Source organism: Chanodichthys erythropterus, chromosome 3 (genome assembly GCF_024489055.1).
Source record: "Chanodichthys erythropterus isolate Z2021 chromosome 3, ASM2448905v1, whole genome shotgun sequence".
NCBI classification, from domain to species: Eukaryota; Metazoa; Chordata; class Actinopteri; order Cypriniformes; family Xenocyprididae; genus Chanodichthys; species Chanodichthys erythropterus.
Window position 1 is genome coordinate 59,085,145 of NC_090223.1, and position 14,782 is coordinate 59,099,926.

The 14,782-nt window shown below is 42.2% G+C and overlaps 1 protein-coding gene and 1 pseudogene across 1 annotated transcript in view; both read left to right on the top strand.

Annotated features, from left to right (window-relative positions):
* LOC137006389 (hydroperoxide isomerase ALOXE3-like) overlaps window positions 1-13,648 on the top strand; it is a 30,588-nt gene extending 16,940 nt beyond the window's left edge. The window contains exons 2-15 of the mRNA XM_067367103.1: window positions 3,945-4,095; window positions 4,436-4,640; window positions 5,054-5,135; window positions 5,239-5,361; window positions 7,437-7,537; window positions 7,632-7,801; window positions 7,913-8,056; window positions 9,739-9,942; window positions 11,071-11,157; window positions 11,333-11,502; window positions 11,826-11,947; window positions 12,440-12,540; window positions 13,009-13,179; window positions 13,469-13,648. Of these exons, the coding sequence (XP_067223204.1) occupies window positions 3,955-4,095; window positions 4,436-4,640; window positions 5,054-5,135; window positions 5,239-5,361; window positions 7,437-7,537; window positions 7,632-7,801; window positions 7,913-8,056; window positions 9,739-9,942; window positions 11,071-11,157; window positions 11,333-11,502; window positions 11,826-11,947; window positions 12,440-12,540; window positions 13,009-13,179; window positions 13,469-13,648 (2,001 nt within the window). The 5' untranslated portion in view covers window positions 3,945-3,954. The remainder of the gene's footprint in view (window positions 1-3,944; window positions 4,096-4,435; window positions 4,641-5,053; window positions 5,136-5,238; window positions 5,362-7,436; window positions 7,538-7,631; window positions 7,802-7,912; window positions 8,057-9,738; window positions 9,943-11,070; window positions 11,158-11,332; window positions 11,503-11,825; window positions 11,948-12,439; window positions 12,541-13,008; window positions 13,180-13,468) is intronic.
* The window catches only part of LOC137006055 (zinc finger protein 721-like), a 970,851-nt pseudogene that overhangs the window by 309,944 nt on the left and 646,125 nt on the right, over window positions 1-14,782 (top strand).

A 14,782-nucleotide genomic window follows, 5' to 3' on the forward strand; every position in this document is an offset into this window, starting at 1 on the left:
TTTATTTCTCGAAGGAGGACATTGCGCTGGCTCACATCTGGCCCAGCACCCTCCTTTACGCTTTTCCCCCGATTGCTCTGATCTTGCAGATCATCAGATGAATCAGGGAAGACAAGCACAGAGTCATCCTGGTGGCCCTGCTCTAGAGGAGCCAAGTTTGGTCCTCAGAGCTGTTCAGGCTTTCCACGAAAGCCCCGTGGCCGATCCCCCTGAGACGGGACCTCCTCTCTCAGGCAAACAGGATGATTTGGCATCCCCAGCCAGAACTCTGGGCTCTGCACCTCTGGTCCCTCGACGGGAGCCTGCTAACCTCCCCAGGGACGTGCTGAATACCATTTCTCAGGCGAGAGCTCCGTCCACGAGATGCCTCTACGCCCAGAAATGGTCGGTCTTTGTTGACTGGTGTTCTACACGCAACATAGACCCAGTGGAGTGTGACGTATCTCCAATACTGTCTTTTCTCCAGGAGTGTTTGAGTCTGGGTCGCACACCTTCAACGCTCAAAGTTTACGTAGCAGTCATTGCAGCGTTTCACGCTCCTATTGCTGGCCAGTCAGTGGGACGAAACAACCTCCTGGTGCGTTTCTTGAGAGGATCTAGGCGATTAAATCCTCCTCGTCCTCTCACTGTTCCCACCTGGGACCTCTCTTTGGTCCTCAGAGCTCTTAAAGGGCCTCCCTTTGAGCCACTGCGTTCAGCTGACCTCAGGCCCCTGACGCTCAAAACCGCTCTGCTACTTGCACTAGCATCGGTTAAGCGAGTTGGTGACTTGCAGGCCCTCTCCGTGAGCCCTGCATGCCTTGAGTTCGGGTCCAACAACTCCAAAGTCGTTTTGAAACCTAGGCATGGCTACGTCCCTAAGGTGGTCTTGACTCCATTCAGAGCATGGGTCATTTCCCTCTCAGTGCTTCCTCCCTCGTCGGACAAGCGAGAGCTGGAATTGCTCTGCCCCGTCAGGGCATTAAGGACCTACGTTGAGCGATCACAGCCTTTCCGGCAATCCGATCAGCTCTTTATCTGCTTTGGTGGCTGCACCAAAGGGTCTTCAGTTTCAAAGCAACGTCTTGCGTGTCGGATAGTCGATGCTATCACTCTTTGTTACTCCTCTATGGGCCTCAACTGCCCCATAGGAGTTAGAGCCCACTCAACTAGAGGAATGGCTTCCTCTTGGGCCTGGTCTAGTGGAGTTTTGATTAAAGACATCTGTGAGGCAGCCGGCTGGTCCTCGCCGTCCACTTTTGTCAGATTTTATCATTTGGATGTCCCGACCTTACAAGCTCGGTCATCTCGGTATGATCCAGCGGCCTCTATTGAGCTCCGCTTCATGCCACTCTGGGAGTTAACTCCCCTTTTGGTAGTGTAACAAGGGTTCGACGGCTCCAGCCTTCTCACTTGTCCTCTGATTCCCTCGCGGTGTCCAAGACAAGTCCAGTCGTTCCCTGCCGTGGCACGGCGCGGTTGAATTCGTTCCCCATACGCAGTACGAGTGAAGTATCGAAAGGGAACGTACTCGGTTACTAACGTAACCTACTAACGATACGGAACGAGTACTGCGTTACATGCCGTGCCACGAGGCTGCGGCTTCAGTGTCGTCGCTTCAGTCGAATGACCTGAAATCCTATGGCGAGACGCCCGCTTATATAGCCCTAAGCCCCGCCCATTTCGGCGGGAATATTCGCGGGCTTTGTCGCCATAGGCCGAGCGGCTATGCCGCGCCGTCATTGGTTCAACGACTTGTCTATGAGTGAACCAATGACGATGCAGTTACACTGCGTTATTGAAAAAGGCTTCAGTAACGGGGGAAAAGGAGACCTTTCCCATACGCAGTACTCGTTCCGTATCTCAGGGAACCGAGGTTACGTTAGTAACAGAGTACGTTTTTTTTCCACTGGAGTACTCACGTGAAGGATGCGTGCACAACTAATAACTAATATCGCTGGGTGCGCCCCTCCCCCTATAACTGTTCTGTCTCGCGGAGGAGCTCATTTGTGTGCATCTGTGTGAAACACGCATAGGAAAAAAGAACGACAGAAAGAACGGCTCCCCTCCAGCCGCGACTCGGCTCCCATCGTTCATGTTTATGAGCCGTTCAAAAGAATCGGTACGTTCGCGAACGTCACAACTCTACAAGCTTTATAATGGCAGTGAACAGGGGTCCGGAGTATGAGCTGAATAAAGTGCTTCCACCCACATCCATCCTCCATCCATCATAAACATATTCCACATGGCTCTGGGGATTAATAAAGGCCTTCTAAAGCGAAGCGATGTGTATATTAAAACATGTTTTTTTTTTTTTTTACACAAATAAGTTATGAAGTAAAATATCTAGCTTCCGCCAGACCGCCTTCCGTATTCAAATTCCCACAAGTTGATTAGGGAAGGCGTAGCATAAGCTTTTGAACTGCAAGTGTTTTACACTTTCTTCGTACATTGAATATGGGAGGCGGTATATGAATATGGAGACACTTTCTTCAGCTCATACTCGTGACCCCTGTTCACCGCCATTATAAAGCTTGGATGCGTCAGGATATTCAAATATCTCCGATTGTGTTCATCGGAAGGAAAAAAGTCATATACACCTAAAATGGCTTGAGAGTGAGTAAAGATTGGGCTAATTTTCATTTGAAAGTGAACTAATCCTTTAATAACAGAAACTCAAAAATTGTTTGCAAAACTGTGGAAATTCCAAAGTTTTTGTTGCTCTTTAACTTGCACTAAAATGTGATTATACCAACAAAGTAGCCTATGTAATATTAATAAAACAGTCATCTCCTTAAGTAATACAAACTCAAAATAATAATCTGTTGATGTTTTTCATGTAGCGCCGTGACTTGATGCAATGATGGATATTGAAGTCTTGTTATTTATTTTATTTTAAACTGTATAGATGATTATTTTGTGTTAATGCAATATTTGTGAATGCAATTTTGTATGTCACACCTTAAATCTCCAAAAACTATGCATTTGCGCTTGTTCTGGTGTTGCCACCCCTCATAGACCTCATGCTACCCCTTTGCCACCTTATAAATAATTTTCTAGATCTGCCCTGTTGTAATTTTGAAGTAAATCTCATTGGATTTGTATTTGGCTGTAATTTTATATTCCAACTCTAGCAAACTAAATTAATTGAATTTAATGAATTGGTCAAATGGTGTTTTCACACATGCTTACAACCAGCAGGGTTAGGTGCTGCTGGGCTATTCAGTATCATTTAGGGTTAAATCAGGGTTAGGGAAGAATGTGTGTACATGTTTGTCTATACTTGTGACTTACAGTTACATTCACATGACCAATAATGACCCTTTCACTTTTGAACACATTTGAACAAACTGAAAATGTTGCAATATACTTCAGGAGGTCTTGCAGTCATTTACAATGAGAAGTGGAAAGTGTTGTGTGTAACTGTGCTTGAATTCACTTCATTTGAGTCCATTGTTTTACAGATTAATGACCCAGTTCCGACTGTTCTTGTTAACATTTGTCGTCCACATAAGGCCAATACTGACATTTTAACACTTAAATGCATCAGTGTTTCACCAATCATTCTTACATATTTGGGTCTTTAGCGACCCGGATCTATATCTAACACAGATGTATCTCCATCTGCTGCGATAATATAAAACTCCCCTAATATTAGAGTAACCATTACAGAAAAATAAAACAAAGCATATTTTGTTTCATTTTGGAGCTTGAAAGGGTTCATTTTGAGCAGATGTCATCATCACTGTCTTCATCAGACCTCATTTCACAGTACATTCAGCAAATGATAGTTTTGAGAATATATGTTTAAGGGTCGCGAATATGAGCCCATTTGCGATCTCAAACATTTTCTCAAAATGATAATTTTCAACATCTTCAGCATCAATATTTTGATTGCTGACAGCTTCACCAGATCCTCCATCAAGTGACAGTGACACCCATATTTGATTTTCATTTCTTTGCAGAACAGCCAAGATGATCTACACAGTAACAGCGCACACAGGAAAGCAGCTCTTGGCGGGCACCACTAGCCTCATCTACATCCAGCTGCGTGGTACTGAGGCTGAGAGTGAGGAACAGAAACTGAACCACCTTCAGGGGTTTCGGCAAGGATCAGTAAGTGCGCCCAATTAAACCGGCCGTAAGGAGTTTTGGTTCAAAAGCCTTCAGTCAGAAAACTACATTTAATGGAAGATATTTAAAAAGAGTGAGTATAAACGCTGTATGGAGTAATGATTAAAACAAAAATTGCATTTTATGTTTACCTTAAAATGATCTTCCCAAATGTACAATGGCGCATTAGGGCCACACATTTGCAAGGAAAAAAAAAAAAACTCGGGAAAATAGTGTCAAGGAACCACATGGCTCCCCCAACTCTGTATTTTTTTAATTAATGTTATTATTATTATTTTACCTACATTGGCCCTAATAAGCCTTTGTAAATATGTCTGTGCAGGAGCGAACATTTAAGATACATTGTAAGGCGTCCCTGGGAGAGCTTGTATCTGTCGAGATCTACTCCAAGCCGTTTATGGGTCTTCTTCACAACCAGTGGTTCTGCGATAAGATCTTGATCAAGACGCCCGGAGGTGACGAGATTTTGTTTCCGTGCTACAGCTGGCTTGACAGCAACGAGAGGCTCGTTTTAAGACCTGCTAAAGGTAGGCAATTCCAATTCAGGTCATGGGCAAAATTCTCATTTACCAGTGTACTTGAAACACACACACATAGGTTTGTTTTGCTATCAAATGTTTTTTATACTGTACACACTGTACATTATCTCCCCCTACAGTACTCCTAAACCTACCCCTCACAGGAAATTCTGTGCATTTAATACAACATTGTTCAGTATATTTTTAAAGATATTTCAAATATGAGGACTCATAAAATGTTTACGTCGTAATACCAGTGTAATACCAATGTCGTTATACATATTTGTGTTCTCATAAACGCATGTTTTTGAGACAAGTTATCACCCTATGATCAAGTAATGATACATACAAAATATAGCCAACATTTGTTTTGCAAACAAACAGAATCAGCTTGTGAAATAATGTTGGCATTTGCATTCCAGCTTCACTCGTCTTCCAGGACATCAACCCAATAGCCCAGAGAAAAAGGACGAGGCAGCTAGAAGAGCAACAAAAGTTATTTAGGTTTGTGGGCAGCACACCAGCACAGGTGTCTGTGTTATATTAAAATAAATTCAGTGAATTTAAATTCCTTCCATTGAAACACATTTGAATTTTCCACTCCCAGGTGGCGCGTGTATGCTGAGGGCATGCCCCAAGTTATCGATTACGACACTGCCCTTGCTCTGCCAGCTGAAGTCCGATTCTCTTTCGCAAAGGAAACCGAGTTTAACTTCAATGCTGGAAAGCAGTAAGTGACCCTCCTGTTGTCACGATCGCTAGAGGAATATGTGCAGGAATATTTGAACATTGCTTACCTCTCTGATCTACCGGACTGTGCTCTGATTGACTTCTTTTGTGATGGCGTCAACCCCAGAGTAGATTAAGACGAGAGGTTGGTTGACGCCATCACAAAAGAAGTCAATCAGAGCACAGTCCGGTAGATCAGAGAGGTAAGCAATGTTCAAATATTCCTGCACATATTCCTCTAGCGATCGTGACACCTGTAGGGTTGTCACGATACCATAAAAATGTCTTACGATACTATACCAGCTGAAGTATCACAATACCAAGTAGTATCTCGATACCATGCAGTATACAAAATGAACCAAACTTTCATAAAAACATGAAAACAGACCAGATTTTTCTCTGAATACTTCATTAATGAGAATGAATAGTAGCTTTTATTAACAATCAAATTAATCATTGTAAACAAAATTCATCTTAGCACTGCACAGAAGCTGTATGAACTGACATTACGATGTAGCATTTATGCATTTACACTTCAGTTACAATTGCATAAATAATGTTATTGTGGCGAGGGGGGTGTGGTTCAGGGAGGTCTGCAACTGGAGTGAATAGCAGGAGACGCTTGGTAAGTGAGTGGGTTGAATACAAATCACGAACACCTGTGTCTCGTGCTATTCTCTCCGGTTGCAGACCTCGCTGAACCACGCCCCCCTCACCACAGTTATGATATTAATGTTTCAAATATAAAAATTTTAATATAGAAATAAAAATGTTGGCGGAAAAAAATGATAGAATAGACCTACTTTTAGATGGTAAAAAATTATAGAATAGGCCTACTTTTAGATGGGAGACTAAAGTTGCCAGTAGGTGGCAGCAAGTGTTAATGATTAAGTCAATGAATCATTCAACCGATTTGTTCAAAATGGATTAGTGAGTCAGTGACTCGCCCAATTTGTTCAAAAACAGATTCATTTAGAAACTAAACAAAAACAGCGCTCTTGCTCACGAACTATCAGGAGCATTTTTGCCAGCCTATCTTGAAATATCTAACCCTGACTGGAGATCAGTATGTACATTAAAACATATAATACATTTATAATTATAAAATCATGATTGATAAGAAATGAGTGCAAACCAGCTATAGCTTATTGATGAATGGAATTGTCTGAATCGTGTCCGCAAAGATGTTTCTAGAAACAAACTATTTAATCTTTTCCGGAAAAACTGTGAGAATTCATTCTTATATAAAGATTTTATGATGTTAATTAAGTAAATTTCAGACCCTTTCTCCAGATAAAATGCACTGCGAACAACAACGTGCAAGTGCAACTTTATCTCATTGCAAAATTAACTGAAGCATCAGGAAACAACAAGGCGCTAATTCTACAGAGCATTTACTACACAGAGCACAGTAGAGAGTCAACGGCAGTCTCTTGTAATGTTTTTGCAGGCACGCATGTTCAATTGAATCGTACCTGCCGCACATACAACATTCCTTGCGGTACTGACGATACTACAGTTTAAAAAATACAATGGCATCGTTAGTATTTTGAAGCTGTAGTGTTGCGATACTACCGTAGTACTGGTACACCATGCAACCCTACCCTCCTGTAGTGTTCATCTCTTTGTTATACACTCTAGAAGCCTTAAGGTTACTGATGTTGTTATTCACTGGCTATGAGTTACTCGATTTCTGTACTTCCACATTAAAGGAAATGAATTTCGCCCATTTTGGTATTTTCCTGCTTTTCATCAACTTTTCATTTTGTCGGTCTTAGTACACGATGTAACTACAGAAGAGTCAAGTTTTAAATAGGAAAAATATCGAAACTCTGGTTATTTTTGAGTTCCTTTAACTGTGGTGATTTAAAAACAAAATCCATTTATATTCAGTGTATTTTGCATGTAAGAGGATGGCATTCGCAAAATAGCTTTGCCTTATTGAAGACCGTAATAATATATCTAATAGTAACTACGAAAATGCTCACAACTAAAGCTGTAAATCATAGCTTGTATAAGAAGGTTAGTTCCGCTATTAATGTTTTAACTGTGTCCCTGTGTATTCTGTGTGTGTAGGTTAGCTGTTCTGAAGCTAACTGGATTAGCTGACAGCAGAAGATCATGGGAAAACCTCAGCCAACTGGAAGTAATTCTTTGTGAAAAAGTGAAAACCATTGGTAATCATTTTAAACCAACAGAACTGTTCAAAATGGCTGTATTACAAGTACAGTCTGTACTGCAGCATATGTTCTGAAATAGCATGCTTTGCAGAATACATTCAGGAGCACTGGGATGAGGACAAGTTCTTTGGCTACCAGTTTCTGAATGGCCTAAATCCCATGATGATCCAGCGCTGCTCAAAGCTGCCCGAGAATTTCCCTGTCACAGACGACATGGTCAAAGACTCCCTAAGAGGGAGCAGCTTGGAACAGGAGATGAAGGTACACTACTCGTTACTGGCATGATTTGGAATTACTGGGTCTGGTTTGCATTGGTTTTGTCTAATTTTCTGTGTTTCTTCATTATTTGGTATTATCTACCCCCACACCCAGAAAGGCAACCTCTTCCTGTCTGACTATAAGATGTTGGACGGGCTGGTGGGAAATGTAGTCAGTGGCAGGCAGCAGTACCTCACGGCTCCCCTGGTCCTGCTGTACAGTAACCCCCATGGCATGATGCTGCCCATCGCCATACAGGTGAATATCTTGCATTTGAAGTGAAGACACTTTTATTTATATAGCACTTTTTACAATGCAGATTGTGTCAAAGCAGCTTTACAGTGAAAACTGGTAAATAATATTGGCTGCACAGCAGCTCTTAAAGAAAATGGTGTGATTTCCCACTTTTCCAACTAAGCAAGTCAGAAGCAACAGTGACAAGGAAGTGCAGAAATATATGGGTTATGAATATAAGCTGTTTTCTGAGGGAGAACACAAGATGTCAAACTTGTATGAGATATCGCTCCTTGAGCATGTCCCTGCTGAAGCCAATTCTAATCCTACTGTGAAGTAACAGCGTGCTGACGTCAGTTGGCTTTAAAGCTGGTACACACCACCGGTTCTGCCTCTGTCCTGCACTTCAACAATCGTGAGCACTGAGGCAGATGGGGGGATGTCTTGTGTTCTCCCTCAGAGATCAGAGAACCTGTATGGGAGATTTATGGCACAGGTCCTGGGTAGACTGGCAGAGATGTTGGAGAGGCACAGAATGGAGATGTGCAGGTGTCATACCTCCCCATCAGATTGCCACACTCAGTCTCTTGGAGAAGGAGCAGGCAATGCATTCCCCACCCTGAGTGTGGCCAAAAGGGGAGACCCTGCCACTAGGGACTGAAAACTAGATCCAGTACAGGTAGGGTGTTGTGGCTTCATTGGTGCATCAGCAGCTTGTTTCCTGAGAGGCATAGGGGTAGCAGGAGTAAGGCAGAGGAAGGCCCCTATAGACCATGCTGAGGAGGCAGAGAAGAGAAGCTTCTGCCTCTGGCTGAGGAGGAAAGAGCTGGGGTAACATCTAGCTTTAGGGCCAGCTGGTATCGTTATCGGGCCAATACTAAGCTCATGTACTTGTACTCGTACTCATAAAAATATCACTGATATCAAAGACCGATACCTCCCGTGACGTATGTGACAGAATGATTCGTGCATAGAGACACCGGCAGCAGCAGCAGAAACAACATCAGCCTCAGAGTTGAGGAAATACTTCAAAATTAATGACGACAACACACACTTTGCAAACTACATGCTTTCGTTATCTATTAGTGAGGGCTGGATAGGCGGAATTGCGCTGAATGAACAGACCACAAGCGCGCTCTCTCTCGCACGTGCACTCTCTTTCTTGCGCACGATCCCAGTTCTCTCAGACAGTGCGATTGGTTCCTCTCATGCCTGAATGGTCATGCACACACACATTGTTGTCAAAATGTCCATAGTGTGGAGTATCTCACGTAAATACAGTCGTAAGAAACAAAAGAAAGGTGATGTGCAACCAGTGTTAATTTTGACAGCAAATTTTTATTTAGTTTTAGTCATATTTTAGTCATCGGAAATTGTTTTAGTTTTAGTCTAGTTTTAGCCACATTTCCTGTGGTTAGATCAACACGTTACACTTCAAATGTGCGCATCTTCCACATAGGACAGCAGTCCTGACTGGATATCTTCCCAAATCGTCCCTCTCTTTCATTTTCGTCTCGTTTTTATTAGTTGACGAAAATTAGAGTAGATTTTAGTCATAGTTTTAGTCATTCAAAACGCATTTTTATTTAGTCATCGTCTCGTTTTCGTCCGTGAAAAAATGTCTAATGAAATTAACACTGTGTGCAACTGATGACTAGGCGAAATAACCTAGGTTTTTCATGCATGTTCAAATTCATTCTGCACAGTTAAGGCAAAAGCCCAGCAAAGAGAATCCCATCTTCCTCCCAACGGATTCAAAGGCAGACTGGAAACTGGCCAAGATCTTCGTCCGAAATGCAGAGTTTGGCGTTCACGAGGTCGACTTTCACCTGCTGAGAACTCACCTGCTGGCAGAGGTGTTCACCATGGCAACGTTGCGCAATCTTCCACCTCCACACCCTCTCTACAAGGTATTGAATCTGTCACGCATGAGTTGATTTGACGTGTGAACAGTGAGGGCTCTTAGCAAAATGGGTATGTTCCAGACATGCCACATCCACAGAAAGAGAATGATAGCAAGTTAATTAATATACACTATATTGCCAAAAGTATTGGGACACTCCTCCAAATCATTGAATTCAGGTGTTCCAATCAATTCCATGGTCACAGGTGTATAAAATCAAACACCTAGGCATGCAGACTGCTTCTACAAACATTTGTGAAAAAATGTTTGTTTTGCAGAGGTTGGGCTTGAACCCTTAGTTCCAGTAAAAGGAACTCTTAATGCTTCAGCATACCAAGACATTTTGGACAATTTCATGCTCCCAACTTTGTGGGAACAGTTTGGGGATGGCCCCTTCCTGTTCCAACATGACTCCGCACCAGTGCACAAAGCAAGGTCCATAAAGACATGGATGAGTGAGTTTGGTGTGGAGGAACTTGACTGACCTGCACAGTCAGTCCTGAGTCCTGACCTCAACCCGATTGAACACCTTTGGGATGAATTAGAGTGGAGACTGTGAGCCAGGCCTTCTTGCCACACTGCCTGACCTCACAAATGTGCTTCTAGAAGAATGGTCAAAAATTCCCATTAACACACCCCTAAACCTTGTGGAAAGCCTTCCCAGAAAAGTTGAAGCTGTTATAGCTGCAAATGGTGGGCCAACTCTATATTAAACCCTACGGATTAAGAATGGGATGTCATTAAAGTTCAAGTGCAGTTGTAGTCTGTGGTTGCAGTTGTCTATTTTACCTCAGAGGTGTTGCTCCCCTTCACTATTTAGTTCACTATAGCCTGTGAACACAGCATACACAGAACATTGGGTACACAAGGGGTCAATAATGTCTTACTCAAACCCATTCATCTTCCTGTAACTTTTCTCAAAAAATGGAATCATTCTTCAAATTCTATAATTCATGTAAAAATAACTTGAAAGAATGTAATGAAGGGAGTCACCTACAAAAGAAGGCTTGCGGGCACAGATACACACACTCACACACAAAAAAATTAAAATCAATTTTTCATTAATATATTTTTTTATCTTTAAAGATTATGACTTCAGTGAATGCAGATCTCTTTCTTACTTTTCCGTCTGTAGCTCCTGTTTCCCCATATCCGATACACGCTCCAGATCAACATCATGGCCCGGAATCGGCTGATATCCAAGGATGGGGTCATTACCATGGTATGCAAATAGCATTGTTAAAGAGGCACTAGAGGTCAAAACTTCAATTACAATCTAATACACTTATGTTGAATTCAGCAAATTTCTCCTCACGATGGGATTTGTGGTGCCAGAACTTTGTTTATAGCCTTTAACCTAACTTTATGTCATGTGTCTTTTCTCCATTAACTCTTAGTATGCAGGAGTAGGTGGAGAGTCATTGGCAATATTGCTGAAGCGTGCTACTGCCTCCCTGACCTACAGCGCCCTCTGTCTTCCTGATAACATCTCTGAGAGAGGCCTGGAGAATGTACCCCACTACTACTACAGAGATGATGGAATGAAACTGTGGAACATCATCAACAAGTATGACTACCAGTGGAGTTAATCTAGTGTTTTTAAATAGGCTTTATGCTTTTCTACTCTTCAACTATGTGTATGTGTATGTTACATAATACATCCAGTTTTTAGGGCTGAACTAATAGGGGTGCACTTTCTGATTCATATTTCAACAAATACAGTGTCAGTTATACAGGTTCAAGTGTTTAATAGTCAGTAAGCACATGCTGTTGTGTTGCAAGTCACTTGGAATAAATTTCAGTTTAGGAAATAAATGCAAAGCAAATCTACAAAAAAAGTAAAGCTGTTAATATGTAAACCTGGAAAACATCTGACTGTGTTGCTTACAGGTTTGTTTCGGCTTTCTTGTCACATTACTATCAATTTGATGCACACGTGCAGAAGGACACAGAGCTGCAGCGATGGATCAGTGAGATATTCACCAATGGCTTCCTGGGGAGAGATGGCTCAGGTGTGTTATCATTTACCTTTACATTTATTCATTTGGCAGACGCTTCTATCCAAAGTGAGGAATACAACAAGCGATTAGATATAGACTCGGAGTGTTTACAATACAGCTTTCAGACATTGCTCAGAGTAGCATAAGCTAGAATAGGCAGTGATTAACAGAAATGAAATGGGCTAGACCAATGAGTATGCATTTCCAAAGGAACTGTTGCCATAACAGGACATTTAATCCAACAAAGGTTTCCTTTTCTTTTTTGTGATCATCTCAGTATTTGCATAGCATAGCATAGCATAGACATATTTGCTGTGAGGCACAACCTCTTTTGTAAACCCCAGTGTAGTTATCTGTTTCATGGACTAGAATTGAACCAGCTCAATAGTCAAAAGTAGTTTGTAGTTTATGGCTCAACTCTCCATTTCAGTGTGTGCTCGTACACATGTATAAACGTCCTAAATTGAGTTCCTCACAGAAACAGCATTTCATTCTTCTTCACAGGAATACCATCCTCTCTTCAGACTGTGACAGAGCTCGTCAAGTTTGTCACCATGGTGATCTTCACTGCATCAGCCCAACATGCCGCTATAAACAATGGACAGGTGAGTTAGTACAAGTCAATTCACTTCAAGTCACACAGAGCCATTAAAGCTGCAGTCCCTGATCCTAATCCCATACGCCTTTTCTCAAATCCAACGTATTGCTCCATACATTCCTCTAGCTGTCTGTTCAGTGTCCAAGTTCAAAAAACCCTGTTATCCTGGCTCTGTGAATCAGTAACAAACATAAACAATGCCAGCCAATCAAGCTTCAGGAGCATGAAGGGGAGGGGTTTCGGTTGATTGGCTATTGAGCTCAACAGATTTGTGGACTCTGCCTTTTAACTGTTGTCTGTTATTAACATTACCTCAAGATACTTCAAGCCCCTAGAGCAAGTATTCCACAACAATAAGAAAAACCTGTCCATATCCACTTTTCATGGCCTAAGTGATGTTAATTATGTGCTCTTATTATTCTTTGTGAATATTTGGCTTACATGTCATAATTTTTCACCAAATCTTTCCCCCCAGTTTGACTTTGGCGGCTGGATGCCTAACTTCCCCACTGCCCTCAGAAAGCCCCCTCCCAAGGAGAAAGGCCAGACCACTGAAGACACGATCCTGGAGACCCTTCCTGATGTGAGCACGACGGTGAATGGGATGGCTGTCCTGAGACTGCTGAGCAAGGATTCTGCATATAATGTGAGTTTGTACATCATCAGAGCACGTTAAAAGACTGCAATTCTGTGAGAAAATTCTTGTGTATGGCATAATATTACTCTGGATGCCAACATCATACACTGCTTTCATTCCTCTGGTTTGCATTACCTGACTGTTACATTACAAAGGACATTTAGCAAACTGTGAGCATAGTGTTGCAGTGGACTCTTGCAGAATATTAGTGTTCTGTCATACGCAGCATTAAACATTGATATAAATGTTTATTATCAACATGTTATTTACGATTACAATCTTGTTACCCTGTCCGTAGTACCCTCTGGGGCATTTCCCAGAAAATCTGTATGATGAAGACGTCCCCTGCAAGCTCACTGAAGAGTTTCAAAAGGATCTGAGGGAGTTGTCGGATCTCATTGAGGAGCGGAACAACAATTTGGAGCTTCCCTACATCTATCTGAACCCCAAAAATGTGGACAACAGTGTAGCCATTTGAATGAAGACAGAATTCTTTCTTAACATGTTTGTATTTCTATTTATAACTTTGTCAATAAAAATAAATACCATATCAAAAATACCTTAAAGTGAGATCATGATATTTCCTCTAAGGGAAAGTAAATAATATGAAAGACACACAGCCTACGATCATTTTCTGACAGTGTCATTCAGCATGATCAACGCAAAGTGTGTTTGTTGCTACGACCTACATCTACTGACCAGCCAAAAAAATGCGACATGAAATCACATAAAACTGAAAACTGCTTACCTCAAGCTCTTTTCCCTTCTTCTTTCGCCGCTTCCTTTTTATTTTCAGCACACATAAAAACTATGAGGTATTATGAGCTGAAACTTGACAGGAAGTGAACTCAGATACTGCCACTAGCTGGTTCAGAAAGGTATTTCATCTTACGTAGGTGCAGAACTAACGTGCTACTTGGCCCTCGCCTGTCTAGCGTTGGTTTGGTGTGTCAGGGTAACTTTGGACACAGACGCTGCCGACCACATGTAAGCCAAACACACAGTCTGCTTTCGTCACCACTAGACGTCGGCTTGGTGTGCATCTGTTTTGCAGGGTTTATTGTGTAAAAATATCAGTAATGACCAGGGGGAAATTACACATATGCGTGGCTTTTAATTATAAACAAGACCGATATACATCGGGACTCTTATTTTGAAATGTATGTCCTACTATTGGAGGCTGCTCATTCGATTTCAGATTAGGGCTCATCCTAAATACTGCGCCAAATCACAGCACCCTCACTCTTTTTCGAGATGGCGGATGACAGAGTACCTCGTGTATGGATTGTTGGAAGTTCAATTATTCGAAGGCTGTATGCTCACATCTGTTAACAGGGGCTCGACAGGAGCCTTGGCCTTCGCTGCAAGTTAACTTGGGAGGGCAGATGCAGCAGACTCTGGAAGCAGTTGCTTCCTGTGCTGCAGTCTCTCAGGGACAAAGCTCCAGCTCCCGACATCTTGATTATTCACCTCGGTGGAATCAGTTTATGTAGGTAGGGCCGCAACTGCCTGGATTTCCTTCTGGAAATGAAGACGGACCTGGCGGAAGTCTTCAGGATGCTCCCCAGAACTAGGCTTCTCTTTTTATGCATTCTGCCTCGACTGAACTGGC